General features: G+C 43.0%; 1 protein-coding gene across 2 annotated transcripts in view; it reads right to left on the reverse strand.

The window, feature by feature from the left end:
• The window catches only part of RASA3 (RAS p21 protein activator 3), a 265,746-nt gene that overhangs the window by 194,827 nt on the left and 57,513 nt on the right, over positions 1-13,406 (reverse strand). Inside the window, exon 1 of one of the 2 annotated variants that reach the window (XM_038388179.2) lies at positions 6,253-6,484. The exons of the other annotated variant lie outside the window; for it this stretch is intronic. Within the exon in view, the coding sequence (XP_038244107.1) occupies positions 6,253-6,307 (55 nt within the window). The 5' untranslated portion in view covers positions 6,308-6,484. Of the gene's footprint in view, positions 1-6,252; positions 6,485-13,406 lie in introns of those variants that run through there. 2 annotated transcript variants of the gene reach the window in all.

Raw genomic sequence — 13,406 nt, forward strand, 5'->3', positions numbered from 1 at the left:
AAAAGCCCCCATGTTGGCACATGAAACTTGAGGGAGATTTGCATTACTATGTCTGATACTAAACCAGACAATTGTAAGCACACAATAAGTAGTAACAGGGGCTAATATTGTGGCTGAATATAACCCCAGTAACAGAGTATTTGTTTTCCCACTAATAAAAGCTATCCTAAAAAGTTATTTCAGTACAATGATAAAACTGACAAATGCATTTTCTGGAATATGATCACGGATTAGGATATCAAGTACTATATAGTGGAGGTCTTGCCATCAGAGGTGCTCTGACCTCCAGATGAAGTCACCTAGCTATATTTCTGAAGACTCGAGGAGAATCACTATTAGTTTACCATGACCATGGGACCAAAGGATAGCATGTCAGCTAATTCCAGAAGAAAAAAAACTGGGAAGTTATGTTCAGACTCCCTACTGTCCTGAATTAATCTGTTTTCTTGACCTAGTAACCTTGGCATTAGGAATTCACCCTCCAGAAACTGAACCATATTTGGTTTTGTTCCCATGTGCAGGATCTGTATAATTTTACAAAATGTGATTAAGTTAATTTAGAAATCATGAAAGGTATAAGACGAACAGTCCCGAAGACCATCATCCTCTGCTATTCTTATAGCAAGGACAAAAATCGACAGGAGTAAAGTCTTTACCATGCTGCCTGAATAATTTACTTCGATCCTCAGGTGGTGAGGCTATCCTTAAGGGTCAGATAGTAGTTTGTTCTCCATATCCATTCAACCCTTTTACTGTCTTATGGATCTGTCAGAACAGCCTATTGTACGTAGTGCTCTCTTCACATGGGAAAGGGCTGACCACCAATCCTTTCACACAGCATGCTGAATAACAAAAGTTAGCAACCAAATGTGGTGGCTACCAAGTTGAACAAGGTTTGAATCAGTGAGCTAGAGATGGAAAATGTCTGTCTATGACTCCCCTTAAATTATCCAGTCTTACATCTTAAATAAACTGCTAACATACCAAACAACAAGCAATGCTGTTTAAATTACCACTCCACCCCCTTTCCTGACACACCATCAGTAGTACTTAAAATTTTAGTGTGGTTCTGATCTTGTGAATTCTTAAATATCTGGGGATAGGCAATTAACTTCACCTAGTTTCATCATTTGCTGCTCTACTGATTTTGAAACAGCTTATCAATAAATCATTCTTCTCCCCTACCTCATGACATATTTTACAGTATGTATTTCTCACAGTAATCATTTTTAAAGCATAGATTAAGGAAAAAAGTGACTCGCTGAGAAAATGTTTAATCCAATGTTTCTGCAATCGTATCACTGCTCTGTTTACAGATTTAGTTGATTTCCACAATGACCCATTTCATACATAAAGTACTACATAATGCATCATTTCTAAAATGCTACTTCCCTTCTCCATTTCTACAGTATGAGTACATTACAGTATTCCTGACAATTGCTAATATAAAAAGTCAGGCATGGGATGAGCACTATAACATTCTTTGGTTTCAGTTCTAACTCCCTACTGAGCTGGATATATCATCTATACCAAGTTACACAATGAAATCACCCACGTGAGTTATGTTCTGAAACCAGTCTTATTTCACTCATGACTTCCAAATGACTCCCAATCCATCAGCCCTCTCACAAGAGATTGATATCTGTGGGGCTGTTTCTAGAAATACTGCAGGATTAATCTCAACATTTGAACCTACAGATAAAAGGGTAGTCAATTAAGAACTCAGTTTTATTACGTATGATTTTTGAACACTCATTCAAAAAGCACTAAGTTTTATACAATCAAGAGAATAGCATACATTTTACATTCCTGGATACAACAGTGCAAGATTTAAGGTATTTTACTAAATCCAAAGTTAATAGATTTTAAGGCCAAAAGGGTCCACTATGATTGTGTAATTTAACTTCCATCCTAACACAGCCCTGTAATTCCTGCAGTGTAAGATTTGTTCTTTCCCATTACCCAGGTTATAGCTTTCCATTGTAGCAATGCTGAATATGCTAAATATGTACTTTGTTTTTATTTCTGTAATTGAAAGTTTAAACTCCTTAAGTAGTAAAATGACAAGTCAAAGGAGAGAAAAGGGTAGCAATTAAGTAGAGCATAAGTATTATTAACAGTAACTATGTTGCCAAGCAGAAGCACAATCTTTGTAGTTTTTCCAGCCAATCTGCCACAAGTCTTATGTTGTTTCCTTTCAGGTTCTGAAACCCTGACTCATGGAAATATCAGAGCAGCACACTTCCTCAAAGTGGCAATCTTACAGGAAGCATTTGTTTAGTCTTACAAGACACATTGTTTTGTTTATGTATGAGAGATTCCTGTAAAAAATAATTTTCAATGAAGAAAGATGTATAATATGAAAATACAGTTTCTGTAAAAGGTAGCCAAATAACTCCAAAGACAATCTGACTTTGAAGGGAAATATTTAGCAAAGGCAATGAATGCCCTTGTATTTCTGTCCATATGCTGCTTTCTTATAAAAATGATTTTTATTCTAATCATGGGGGAACCATGGGCAAAAGCAGACAGGCACTGAGTTCTTCCAATGGAGAAGACCACAAAAAGGAGAGTTAGTGCAGTGATAGCTCTTCCTTCCCAAAAGCTCTCACCCACAGTTTCGCAAAGGAATCCACCTCATTGTATCTCCTCTTCAATATCTACAGGATATCATCTGTAGAATCAGCTGCACTGCTCATGATATGCCAGCCATGCAAACAGAAGAAAATCATTCTCAACAGATGCAAACAATGCAATCATAAGAATGTCACAAAGTCCACACAAGATTAAGTTCTAAAGGAGAGAGCAACTGGCTCCAGCTGAATCAAGACAAGACCAGCAAGATCCTCTTCAGAATAGGAAAACATTGTAAAGAACTAAGACATCACACCCCACTTGGTTTGAAGTGGTCCTGTTCATTAAACTCAATCATTGATCTTGGACAATCAGTTGACATTTTGTGCCACTAATGCTTTCTTCCATCTACAGCTTCCTAGGGAACATGACTTCTTCCTCCCGGACAAGATCTGCCCACAGTGATTCACAAGCACCTGATCTCGAGTCCATCTCACAATTCACTTCCATTGCTACTTCAAGGCAGTCAGTGTCCTCAGCAGGTCAGGACCCTGCTGTATGTGACTATTTCTCCATCCATGACATGGCAGGACAGAAGTGCTCCTCTGGGACAATACAGCTCACCAAACCAAGTAGTAAGTGATTTTGGTCAAAGAAATTTGGCTTAGGAATGAATTTCCAAAGAAGATTAAAAGTGATCAGATTCTGGATCAGTTCTAGAGCATGAGCACAGAGCTTTTCTCACCATGAACTATATATTATATAAATAAATGTAAACAAATCTAACCAGGGAAGGGCAAACAGACGTCTACTTGGATACTAGTGATGGGCACAAAAACCTCATGATAAATAGATAGATAGATATGAAGATTTCCACTCCTAAAAGCTGATAAAAGTGGTTTGTGGCCACTTGCCTCATTTTCTCTTTCATGTCTACCTCTAGCTTGTAGATATCTGAAAAAAAATTCCAAGCCTTCATGAAGACCAAGTGCAATGCAGGTTCTACATATTATTTCTTCTGGGTGCACATAAGGACTATTTGTTCCACTTTTGAGATGGAAAGTAGAAACTCTAAAGCATCTAGGCAAAATTATGCAGGTCACAGCCACTTCACAAGACCTACTAAACAGAACTGAAACATCAACATGCCAATTTTTTTCAGTCAGCTCAGAAACTGCAATTATCCTGCCACCTCTGTTTTGCTGACATGACTTTTACCTCTGTGAGAACATACTGAAGTCCCAGAAGTGTTTAACATTTAAACAAAACCTGTTATACAAGCATTTCTTCAGAAACTCTTGCCATGAAAGTTGATTAATATGATTTCAAATACATTACTGCTACTACTACTACTACTACTACATGACAGAAGGAACAAATTGGCTCCTGTATACATTTACCATTGCCCTCTACTGGATTAAAAAGTCAAATCTCATGTGCATACCAATCCGCTCTACTACCTGAACTATTGGAGTTAGTCTAACCACATCAGATAAAAGATCTTTATTTTAGGAACTAAAGGTTAGGCATTCTAGTGTCAATGACACAGGTACAGTTTTCTCACTGTAGTATAACTGTACGTAAGTGGCCACAAATCACTACTAGTATTGAGTATCAATCAAAAATTACTCTAATAAGGGTTCGGATATTAAATTCTGAAAGGGGATTAATTTTAGCAGATGTTTTGGTCAGATTAATCTCAAACCTTTTGCTGTTGTTGCTAAATTATATCTTCTCTGTCACTCAGACATATTTCAATTATGTCAGTCCATTACTTATGATACCATCACATTACTCCCTTCAGTGAATGCCAGTCAATGCTATACTACTTGCAGTGGTTTTTATTACGTGCAAAATGGTAGATAGAAATTCTTCTGTTACTACTACTTTAGTTACAACATATTGCTATTCCATGAATTCCTCCTTTAATACACCTACCACAACAAGACATTAAACAGCTGGATTTTTTTTCCTCCTTCAAGGGAACTTGAAAGCCAGTCTCACTTTGCCATACTATATAGACCCATTCATAAGCTTTTCTGGATGGAGTCACGTACATAATGTAAATAACTTCTAATTCATGTTACCATAACATTTTATTTCAGTGATGCCAATTTTTTTTTTACTTTCTAAGCTACTATGTAACTGAATTAATGAGGGAAGGATCCTAATAGCAAGTTAACATGTTGCCATCTCCTTGAAATACCATTGTGTTACCTGAGTAATGAGATTTATTCTCTAACTTGTTTTACTTTATCCTGCATTACAGTTGGTAGGCACGAAGTTGCTTTTAGGAATATCAACATGTCAGTAATTTTCAAAAGCACAAGAAGGAGCTAAGCCTCCAACTCTCTTAGCCCGATGACGTGAGCTGTAGCTCACGAAAGCTTATGCTCAAATAAATTTGTTAGTCTCTAAGGTGCCACAAGTACTCCTTTTCCTTTTGCGAATACAGACTAACACGGCTGCTACTCTGAAATCTTAGCCTTCAGTGGGAGTTAGGCACCTTAGCTTCCTTTCAAACTCCCAACTGCCCCAAATGGCAGGGGGAAAAGGCAAAACAAAGTGTTCCCTTTCAAAATGAAGTGGGTTTATTCTGTTGAGGAAACAAGGGATTTCCCAACAGCCCTGCACACTCAAAACATTACCAAAGAGAGTTTAAAATCTACAACACAGTGACATCTGTTGCTTACTTTCTAATAATGTGGTCTGGAAATCACTCAGCAGCTAAAATAGCAATGCATCTCTAAAACAAAGTGAGCTACCTTCTGCAACAGCCACATAGCAATAGCTTAGTTTCCAATACATGAGACTGTAGCAATGTTAGATGCATGAAAACCGTATTAAAATTGAACCTACTGCTAGTAATTTTATGCCCTTCTATTCTTCCCCATCGGTTTTAGCAAACGATGCACAAAACTGATGAGTGGCTTTGTTAGTCTTCAAAACTCTTCAGTGTAATTTAGCTAAAATCAAGTCCTTGGGCTCACGCAGATAAAGACCCAGATTGTTCTTCCATCCTATTACACAATCTGTCACCAATACGAATGGGACTAGGAATCTAAAAGAAACGGAGATTTGCATCCTCCATGTCCAATGCATTCACACGCGAGGGGTGGGGAAGAGCGCGTTTGAAAGACAAGTCCAAGGATAGGCTATTTAGTTTCTAACTGTAACTGGCAAAGATGCTACTGCAGCTGGTCAGTCTCTAGTCGGGATGTTGTTGCCCGATCTTAAGGAACAACCCAACCCATTTCAGGCAGGACAGACCCCTAGTGTCCTTGTCAGCATCCATCGCCCCTCTGAGGCGGAGACTTTGCGAAGAAACTTCAGGAGGGACAAGCAGCAGCCAGGGCAGCTGGTGGGCAGGCTGAAGAGCGCTCTACGTGCAGAGCTGTCCCGGCTAGGAGGGATGAGGCAGCGCAGCTGCTGTAAAAGGCAACGGGACCCCACAGTGCCTAGCTAGGCGGCTGCTGCCTCCTCAGCAGTCGCTTTAGAGGGCGGGCTACGGGGCTGGGGTGAGGGCAGACGAGCCTCAATGCACCGTAGCTCCCAGGGCAAGGAGGGACCCGCACTTAGGCTGCAGCCCCGCGGCCCCAGAGCCCACGCCGAGGCTGCAGGGAGCCCCCCTCGCGCCCTTTGTTGGCGGCCGGGGACGCTCCCTTCTCCTGCTCTTACCTATTTTAATCTTGACGCTCTGGAAAACCCGGAGCCCCTCTTCCTCCACGGCCATGGTGCCGCCGAGCCTGGCTCCCAGCAGCGCTCAAGCTCCTCCACCGCGGAGACGCACAGACGGGGAGGAGGGCGGGCAGCGCCTGCCGCGGTGGCTCGGAAGCTGGCTGTGCGGCTCGGGCGGGCGAGCACACTGCGCAGGCCCCGCCCGCCACCGCGGCTGGCTCGGCTCGAGGACACCAGCACCGCCCCCGCAGCCGCCGCCCCATTGGCTAGCGGAGCGCCCGGCCTCGCCGCCGATTGGGCCTCCTCGGGCGGGCCGCTCCCTATTGGGCGAGAACGAGCGACGGCGAGAGTGTTACAGCCCCGAACAGCTGGCGAGCGGGGCCGGGGCTGCCCGGGCTAGGAGAAGGGCACCGCTACCAGCCGGGAGACCCTACTCCAGCCCCCCGGGGCACTGCCGCCACGATCGGCCCTGAGCAAGGTGAGCGTAGTACCCCAGCTGTGAAAAGGAGCCACAGATGTGAGGGGGGACTGGACAGCTCGGGAGGGCACCCAAAGTTTGTTACTCTTCCCAAGTGCACGCCAGGTAGGAATCTCCCCACTGGGTCTGACCAGCGGTCCATCTAACACAGGATCCTCCCTCCCATGGTGCCCAGTACTACATAATACAGAGCAGTTGTTTTCAGTTGTTTTCCCCTACAATGGAGGGGGGGGGGGGAAGACATTCAGGATCTCTCGCCCATCTAGCCATAAAAAAAAGGCAGGGTGACCTGACCGTGAAACCCCTCCACGGCCTGCTCACAGATCCCAGGTTAAAACCCAGCCTTCAAACAAAGGCGGTGGAACCCCCGTTCTATCTCATTAACCGGATCATAGTCAAAGTAACGCCCACGTGCAAGCTACCACACATTGTTTCTTTGCTCAGTTTGGTCCTCAGCAAATCCCACTCTACCTGACCGCATAAGTACAGCAGGAAGCTTAAGCTTCAATGCTGGCATGTTCAAATGTGAAACCAGACCAAGAAACAACCCACATCAGTGCTCGAAGCTAAGCTTGGGCTTCATAAAGCCAACAGCAGCAGCATCTCCCCCGGATTTAGAGAAAGAAGTATAAAAGATTTAATAGAAAAAAGTTTCTAGTCCTTTTCTGTGCAAATGTTGGCTTTCAAAGTATAAACTAATTGACACAGCTAAAAGGAACAACTGAACCAGCTGGGTTCCACTTCTGTAGCAGCCGCCTGGAGGAACCTGAAGATTACTTACACACACACACACACTTTTAATGTAAAATGAATGAGTTCAATTTATTGCAATTGTGTTGCAAAAAAAAAAATCCTCACTAACCTTCCAAGAGCCTTAGGCTATCTCTGTGCAGAGTGGTGTGATCTTGGTGGATAGCAGTCAGCTACAAAATACTGTTGTGTAGGCCTTCCCCCAAAATGCCAAAGTTGGCTCTGTTGATGCTAAGCTCCTCATTCAAGCCATACGCTTCAGAAGTGAGAAAAAAAGAGAGCCTGAGCACACATAAAGAAGCTAGTGGATAGGTGGGAGACTACAGAAGGATAGCAGGAAGAAAGCAGAAGAAAAATCCCAAAGGCAGTCACTCTCACTTGAGGCAGGAAGCTTGTGGAGGAGGAGGAGGAGGAACAATAGTTCAAACAGGCTGTGAAGAACATGGTGGGTCAGTCCCATCAAGTGCTAGAGGTGAGTCTGGAAAAATATATTCATTTTCTTGTTTTTTAAAATATGTATTAGAGGTCAATATTTTTAAATGGCAAGTAGAAACAGTCAGGGGCTGTAATAGGAGTAGAGGGGCAGGTAAGAGGAAAAAATTTCTCAGGCTTTTCAATTTTGCACTTTAAGCAGGTATGATGCAGATTCCAAGAGGAAATTGACAAATTCAGAGACTGAAAGAGGAGGTAAAGATTATCTTAGGGAATTGTTGGCTGACTGATTCAGCTCTTGTTGTCTGTGCAGCCAAGTGACACCTGTCACTTAGTTATATAATCATTTACATTTATCTAGCACCTTTTGTCCTTAAGAATCCGAAAGGTGCTTTACAAAATCCTCCCTTTAGAACTTAAAAAGGCTTAAACTTGAAATGTGTTAATCATTTTAGTCCCATGGACTCAAAGGGGAACATACAGTTTGGAGCAGCTATTTGCTTAACTCCCTTATCTCTCTACTTCAAGCATATTATAGCACAAAATACTTTTAGCAACACTGAAATGCAGCCACTTCTCCAATCAATAGTGGCACCCAATTGGTACACAGCATTCTGTGAAAGAGACACATGGAAATTTTGACCACAAGCAAATAGACAAACTTCTCCTCTTATCCAAAGTGCTATGAGATTTTTAACTTTCACACCAAGCAGAAAGGGCCTTGGGTTTTTAAATCTCATACAAAAGACACACTTGTTACCTTTCCATGGTTATTAGCAATAGGAGAAATTCCCTCTATATCCCAGTAAAAGGTACTATAAAAAACACCAAGTTAAAGAAACCTGTTTCCTTGCTGTATACTTTAAATAATATTCCAGCCTCAAATAATGTATTATATCTCTCCCTCTCTCTTTCTTTCTGTGGTTGGCATACTGCTACTTGCAAGTAGTGTCATAATATATTTAGCCTGACTTCACAGTTTTGATACATCTCTCACATCTAGGAATTTCACAAAATAAATAATCGCCTTTGCAGGCCTAGGCCTTAAGTCTTGTTTAGAATGCTAATTCTTGTGATGGAAAAATGAGTTGTTTTGGATTCACTCCTCTAGTATTTCCTTTAAAAGAAAAGGAGTACTTGTGGCACCTTAGAGGCTAACAAATTTATTTGAGCATAAGCTTTCGTGAGCTACAGCTCACTTCATCGGATGCATTTGGTGGAAAATACAGAGGGGAGATTTATACACACACACACACACAGAGAACATGAAACAATGGGTTTTATCATACACACTGTAAGGAGAGTGATCACTTAAGATGAGCCATCACCAGCAGCGGGGGGGGGGAGGGAGGAAAACCTTTCATGGTGGAAAGCAAGGTAGGCTATTTCCAGCAGTTAACAAGAACATCTGAGGAACAGTGGGGGGGAGAAATAACATGGAGAAATAGTTTTACTTTGTGTAATAACTCATCCATTTCCAGTCTCTAGTCAAGCCTAAGTTAATTGTATCCAGTTTGCCAATTAATTCCAATTCTGCAGTCTCTCGTTGGAGTCTGTTTTTGAAGTTTTTTTGTTGAAGGATAGCCACCCTCCGGTCACTCGATTACAGACCTGAGAGATTGAAGTGTTCTCCGACTGGTTTTTGAATGTTATAATTCTTGACGTCTGATTTGTGTCCATTTATTCTTTTACGTAGAGACTGTCCAGTTTGGCCAATGTACATGGCAGAGGGGCATTGCTGGCACATGATGGCTGTGATATATTATTATATATATATATGCAATTATTAGTGGTCAAAATGCTCAACACCATCACCTATTTGCCAGTTATACTAGCTCCCACTAGAGCTGGAATGCTTAAAATAAAGCTCTACTGCACAGTCAGCAAACTATTAAAAATTGGAGGGAGCAAACAGGCCTCCTTTATCCTCTGCCACACCACAGGAGTTTTTGGGGCTGCTTGAGCCTTACATGGAACAGTCTGCTTGGTATATTGCAAAAACATTTCCCCCTCCAAAGTGCTGTCAATGGTTGATGTTCCGTAGTCAGAACATAAACATTACAAACATGCATGCAGAAAACCCACTTTTTTCCATAAAAATATTTTAAAACAATATTCTGAATGTTAACTATACTACTACACCCCTATTTAAGATTATGATCTAACTGTGATGAGTGGCTATACTTCTGCTAGGGCCTTCTCCATCCCAAAGAATCCATGAGTTTCCAAATCACACAGCCAGCTAAAGGCCATGGACATTGGCTCTACAGCAGTCAGAGCTGTTCATGAAAATAATCAGCCTGTTGCAGAGAACGCAATATAATCAACTAACCTCTGTATAATCAAGCCATAGCCCCCAGCCTTCTCAAACATTAAGAGTCCAAAGCCACCCTCTTCCTGGATTTGATTTTGTTACCATATACATTAACAGTAAGATAACTAAGTTCAGCTCAAATCTTCTCTGAAACATTGGCTGTCCCTAGGGTCCCACTCCCCAGACACCTCAGCCCACCCTGTAGCTACCTTTTATTTTTTTTAGACAAAAAGAAAAGGAGTACTTGTGGCACCTTAGAGACTAACAAATTTATTAGAGCATAAGCTTTCGTGAGCTACAGCTCACTTCATCGGATGCATTTGGTGGAAAAAACAGAGGAGAGATTTATATACACACACACAGAGAACATGAAACAATGGGTTTATCATACACACTGTAAGGAGAGTGATCACTTACCTGCTTGTCACCATGGAAGGTTTTCCTCCTTTCCCCCCCCTGCTGTGGGTGATGGCTTATCTTAAGTGATCACTCTCCTTACAGTGTGTATGATAAACCCATTGTTTCATGTTCTCTGTGTGTGTGTATATAAATCTCTCCTCTGTTTTTTCCACCAAATGCATCCGATGAAGTGAGCTGTAGCTCACGAAAGCTTATGCTCTAATAAATTTGTTAGTCTCTAAGGTGCCACAAGTACTCCTTTTCTTTTTGCGAATACAGACTAACACGGCTGCTACTGTGAAACCATTTTTTAGACAGTCACTACTACTCCTACCTCCTTCATTTCCAGGTGGGGTGAGAAGCTACCTGCCAATAACAGCTGTGTCTTTTCTGTAAAAGCATACCTTTTTTACATCAGCCCCACTAGGAGTGCAGGGCGAGTTCAGCTAACTGCACTGAGTCTGGTTTCCACTAGGATTTTACATCTGAGACTTCACAGCAAAAAAACAAAACAAAAAAAACCTGTGATTTTTTTACACTGAGATAGTGAGTCATCAGAACTCACTTAACATTTCCAAGAGGATCAGTGTAACTTCTAACAGGGTGGGTGTTTTGGGCAAATACTGCCAGCCTGTTACACCGTGCCAAAAATTAATCCCTAGCCACAACAACGGAACTAAAGATAATGCTCAGGAGATGAAGTTACTGTTTAGAGGGAGGGACAACACATGTAGTCCCTCTACAGCAAATTTATCCTCAGTGCTCTTGTGAGGTAGGGAAGTATTTGTCCCCGTGTTTATAACATTAAAAGGAGATTATTCAGACACCTTAAGGCCAATATCCACAAAGGGGCTTTTGCATGGCAACACTGTCACAATGCCTTTTAACTTTAGAAAAATCACAAAACAACACTGTGATCCACAATGTCTGAGTTAAGTGCCTAGGCTTCCTGTGGGGGGAAAGATAGGCACCTGGGAATGGGATTGACAAGAGCCAGGACACTAGGTGGCTGCCCACCTAAACTAGTCAATGGGAGATGCCAACAAGAGCGGTGTGTCCTAAACCCCACTGCCTCAGGGAGTTGGGCTTCTAAGTCTGGTCTGCAGGCAAGTACCTATCTCAGCCATTGATCCCCTGGAGTCACATGGCCTATGTTTTTTCTCATGAGAATGAGTTAGACACCTGCCAGACTGTACACAAAATGAGAGAAAGTGGTGCTGGTGCTACCTTAGAACTTTTTAGCTAGGCTTGGCAGGATTTGCTTTTAATCAGTAACTGCTGATCTATGTTGATTTTAGTGTGTCTGATGAAATTGATGGGGAAAAAAAGGGATCAATTGGTAACAGTCAGCTTGTCTGCAGGGATCAGATATCACTAGCTCTGAGGCAGCAGGTCCGTGACAGCAAAGTTGCAGAAGGTTCCCTGCGCTGCCTCAGGGCTGGTGCCACCTCATCCCTGCAGGCACAAGGTGTGGGGAAGGCTGTGGTCCTGGCCCAGGAGAGCAGAGACCCCTGTTCAGGCTACAAAGAGGAGGGGAAGTAGTGTTGTAGCAGCAGGAGCCATTCAGCTTCAAGGTGGCCTCCCCTTCACTGAGGCTTCTCCTCCTCCTAGCCCTGGCCAGGAGTCTGTGCTCTGTTGGGCCAGGATCACAGCCTTCCCCACACCTTGTGCCCGCAGGGATCAGGAGTCATTGACCCTGCGGTCGTGCATGGAGCCCTCTGCAGCTCACTGTAACAACCCTGCTTGCTCACTCATCAGCCAGGAGCATGAGAGCTGTCCCCAGGCAGGAACTGTTAAGGGAGCGAGGTGGCATCCCCCACAACCAGGGTTTCCTCCTCTGTAGAGTCCTGACTGAGGGGTTGTGCTCTGTTGGGCCAGGATGACCATAGCCTCCCCCGCACCTTGCATCCTGGTGTCTTGGGAGCCCCTGCAGCCTCGCCATCAGCACTGTCCTCACCCCAACCCCACTCCCCTCCCCTGGAAAAATAAAAATAGAAAAAAAAAATCTTTAAAATAATAAAATCTGACTAAATTATAAAAATAAAAAGTGAATTCTGCCAAGCCAGCTTTAGTCCAGGGGTTAGAGCAGTCACCTGGGATATGGAAGACCTGCTTGAAGGGGAAAGAATTTGAACAGGGGCTTTCCAGCACTCAGAAGAATGCTGTAACCTCTGAGCTGTGAGATAATCTGATGTGGGGCTCCCTCCGTCTCTCCTGCTAAGCTGTTCCTCTGTGTCTAAATAGCTGAAGAGTCATTAGAACGGGGGACTGGATCCTGGGTCTCCTATCTCCCAGCTGGGTACCCTAAATGCCAGGCTAGAGAGAGAAAGTGTGTGTGTGTGTGTGTGTGTGCACACGTGTGTCTCTCTCTCTCTCTCTCTCTCTGTGTTGTGAGGCTGTCTATCTTCCCCCAGTTTGTGGATCGCACTGAGGCATAAATAAGAGATAGGCATCCAGCCTCCTAGAGTGAGGGAGCAGTGTATATTCCCAGAGGCAGAAACACGGGAACTGAGAGAAATTTTACAGCAAACCATAGATGCTGGTGCTACTTCTACGCTCCCTGGCTTGATGTGGTTTTCATTATATCCACGGTTTACAGTTTGGTTCAATAGCTCTCAGCACTCCCACTATACAAACTGTTCCAGAACTGCTGAAGCAAACATTTAGAATAGATGCTGAGTGAGCTAAGGCATCTATAGGGTTAGGCAGCAGTCAGTTTTGAGGATTGCAGTGGTGCCTAAAATGGGGACTTCAGTACCTAAGTACCTTTCAAAGTAGCAG

Source organism: Dermochelys coriacea, chromosome 1, assembly GCF_009764565.3.
Source record: "Dermochelys coriacea isolate rDerCor1 chromosome 1, rDerCor1.pri.v4, whole genome shotgun sequence".
In the NCBI taxonomy this organism is placed as follows: Eukaryota; Metazoa; Chordata; order Testudines; family Dermochelyidae; genus Dermochelys; species Dermochelys coriacea.